Consider the following 1905-nt stretch of genomic DNA (forward strand, 5'->3'; position numbering starts at 1 on the left):
TAAAGCACAATTCTGTTTTATTTCAAATTTCACAAGCGCTAAAGTTATTGTGACGTTGGGCAGCTGAACATATAGTTATATGCAGTACTTCTGTGTATGATAATAATATTTGGGTCTTATTGTCCACATTATTCAATTGTTCAGGACACTAATCACTAATCTATTCCACAGCAGTAGAGAATTGCATTATTCTGCATGTTTAGTGGGCACATAATACAGAGTGTGTAATTAACGTATCAGAGCGTAGTACATGCAGACAGAAAATGAAATGATCATATGGATCCAGTGTGTACTGAGGGCAGCTGCACCGTCATTATCATCATCATCTTCAAGTGGTCCAAGGTGCTTTTCATCTATGTGCTGGAACAATGACACCATGGAGTCCCACGTTTCCTCACAAGTGGGTTCAATTTGATCAGCTGGCAGCTCGAAGGCGAAGGATCCCTCGTCTCTCAGCTCATAGGTGTAACTTAACAGAATATCCAGATCACTTGCCCAGTCTGCCGAAGATCCAGAGGTGTAATCTGAAAGAAAGGAAGAGGTGATTCTAAAAGGAAGAGAAGTATAACTACTACTACTAATCCTACTGTTGCTGCTGCTACTATTCCTACTACTACTACTACTGTTGCTGCTACTACTATTCCTACTACTACTACTACTACTACTACTACTACTGCTGCTACTACTCCTACTCCAGCTGCTACTACTACTACTCCAGCTACTGCTACTACTACTCCTACTACTACTACTACTACTGCTGCTACTACTCCTACTCCAGCTGCTACTACTACTACTCCAGCTACTGCTACTACTACTCCTACTACTACTACTACTACTACTACTACTACTACTCGTACTACTACTCCTACTACTGCTGCTACTACTCCTACTCCAGCTACTGCTACTACTACTCCTACTACTACTACTACTACTGTTGCTGCTACTACTCCTACTCCAGCTACTGCTACTACTACTACTACTACTACTACTACTACTACTACTACTGCTGCTGGTACTACTCCTACTCCAGCTGCTACTACTCCTACTCCAGCTACTGCTACTACTACTACTACTACTACTACTACTACTACTACTACTACTGTTGCTGCTACTACTCCTACTCCAGCTACTGCTACTACTACTACTACTACTACTACTACTACTACTACTACTACTCGTACTACTACTCCTACTACTGCTGCTACTACTCCTACTCCAGCTGCTACTACTACTGCTACTACTACTCCTACTACTACTACTACTACTACTACTACTACTACTACTACTACTCCTACTACTACTACTACTCCTACTCCAGCTACTGCTACTACTCCTACTACTACTACTACTACTACTCGTACTACTACTCCTACTACTGCTGCTACTACTCCTACTCCAGCTGCTACTACTACTGCTCCTACTGACTACTACTACTACTACTACTACTACTCCTACTACTACTACTACTACTACTACTACTACTACTACTACTCGTACTACTACTACTACTCCTACTACTGCTGCTACTACTCCTACTCCAGCTGCTACTACTACTGCTACTACTACTCCTACTACTACTACTACTACTACTACTCGTACTACTACTCCTACTACTGCTGCTACTACTCCTACTCCAGCTACTACTCCTACTACTACTACTACTCTACTACTACTACTCGTACTACTACTCCTACTACTGCTGCTACTACTCCTACTCCAGCTGCTACTACTACTGCTACTACTACTCCTACTACTACTACTACTACTACTACTACTACTACTACTCCTACTACTACTACTACTACTCCTACTCCAGCTACTACTACTCCTACTACTACTACTACTACTACTCGTACTACTACTCCTACTACTGCTGCTACTACTCCTACTCCAGCTGCTACTACT

At 42.0% G+C, this 1905-nt stretch overlaps 1 protein-coding gene across 1 annotated transcript in view; it reads right to left on the reverse strand.

The window, feature by feature from the left end:
• Positions 1 to 1905, reverse strand: part of LOC134943267 (carboxypeptidase O-like) — a 23830-nt gene continuing 21925 nt past the window's right edge. The window contains exon 9 of the mRNA XM_063932206.1: positions 1 to 524. Coding sequence (XP_063788276.1) covers positions 229 to 524 — 296 coding nt within the window. The 3' untranslated portion in view covers positions 1 to 228. The remainder of the gene's footprint in view (positions 525 to 1905) is intronic.

Source organism: Pseudophryne corroboree, chromosome 7 (assembly GCF_028390025.1).
Source record: "Pseudophryne corroboree isolate aPseCor3 chromosome 7, aPseCor3.hap2, whole genome shotgun sequence".
Lineage (NCBI taxonomy): Eukaryota > Metazoa > Chordata > Amphibia > Anura > Myobatrachidae > Pseudophryne > Pseudophryne corroboree.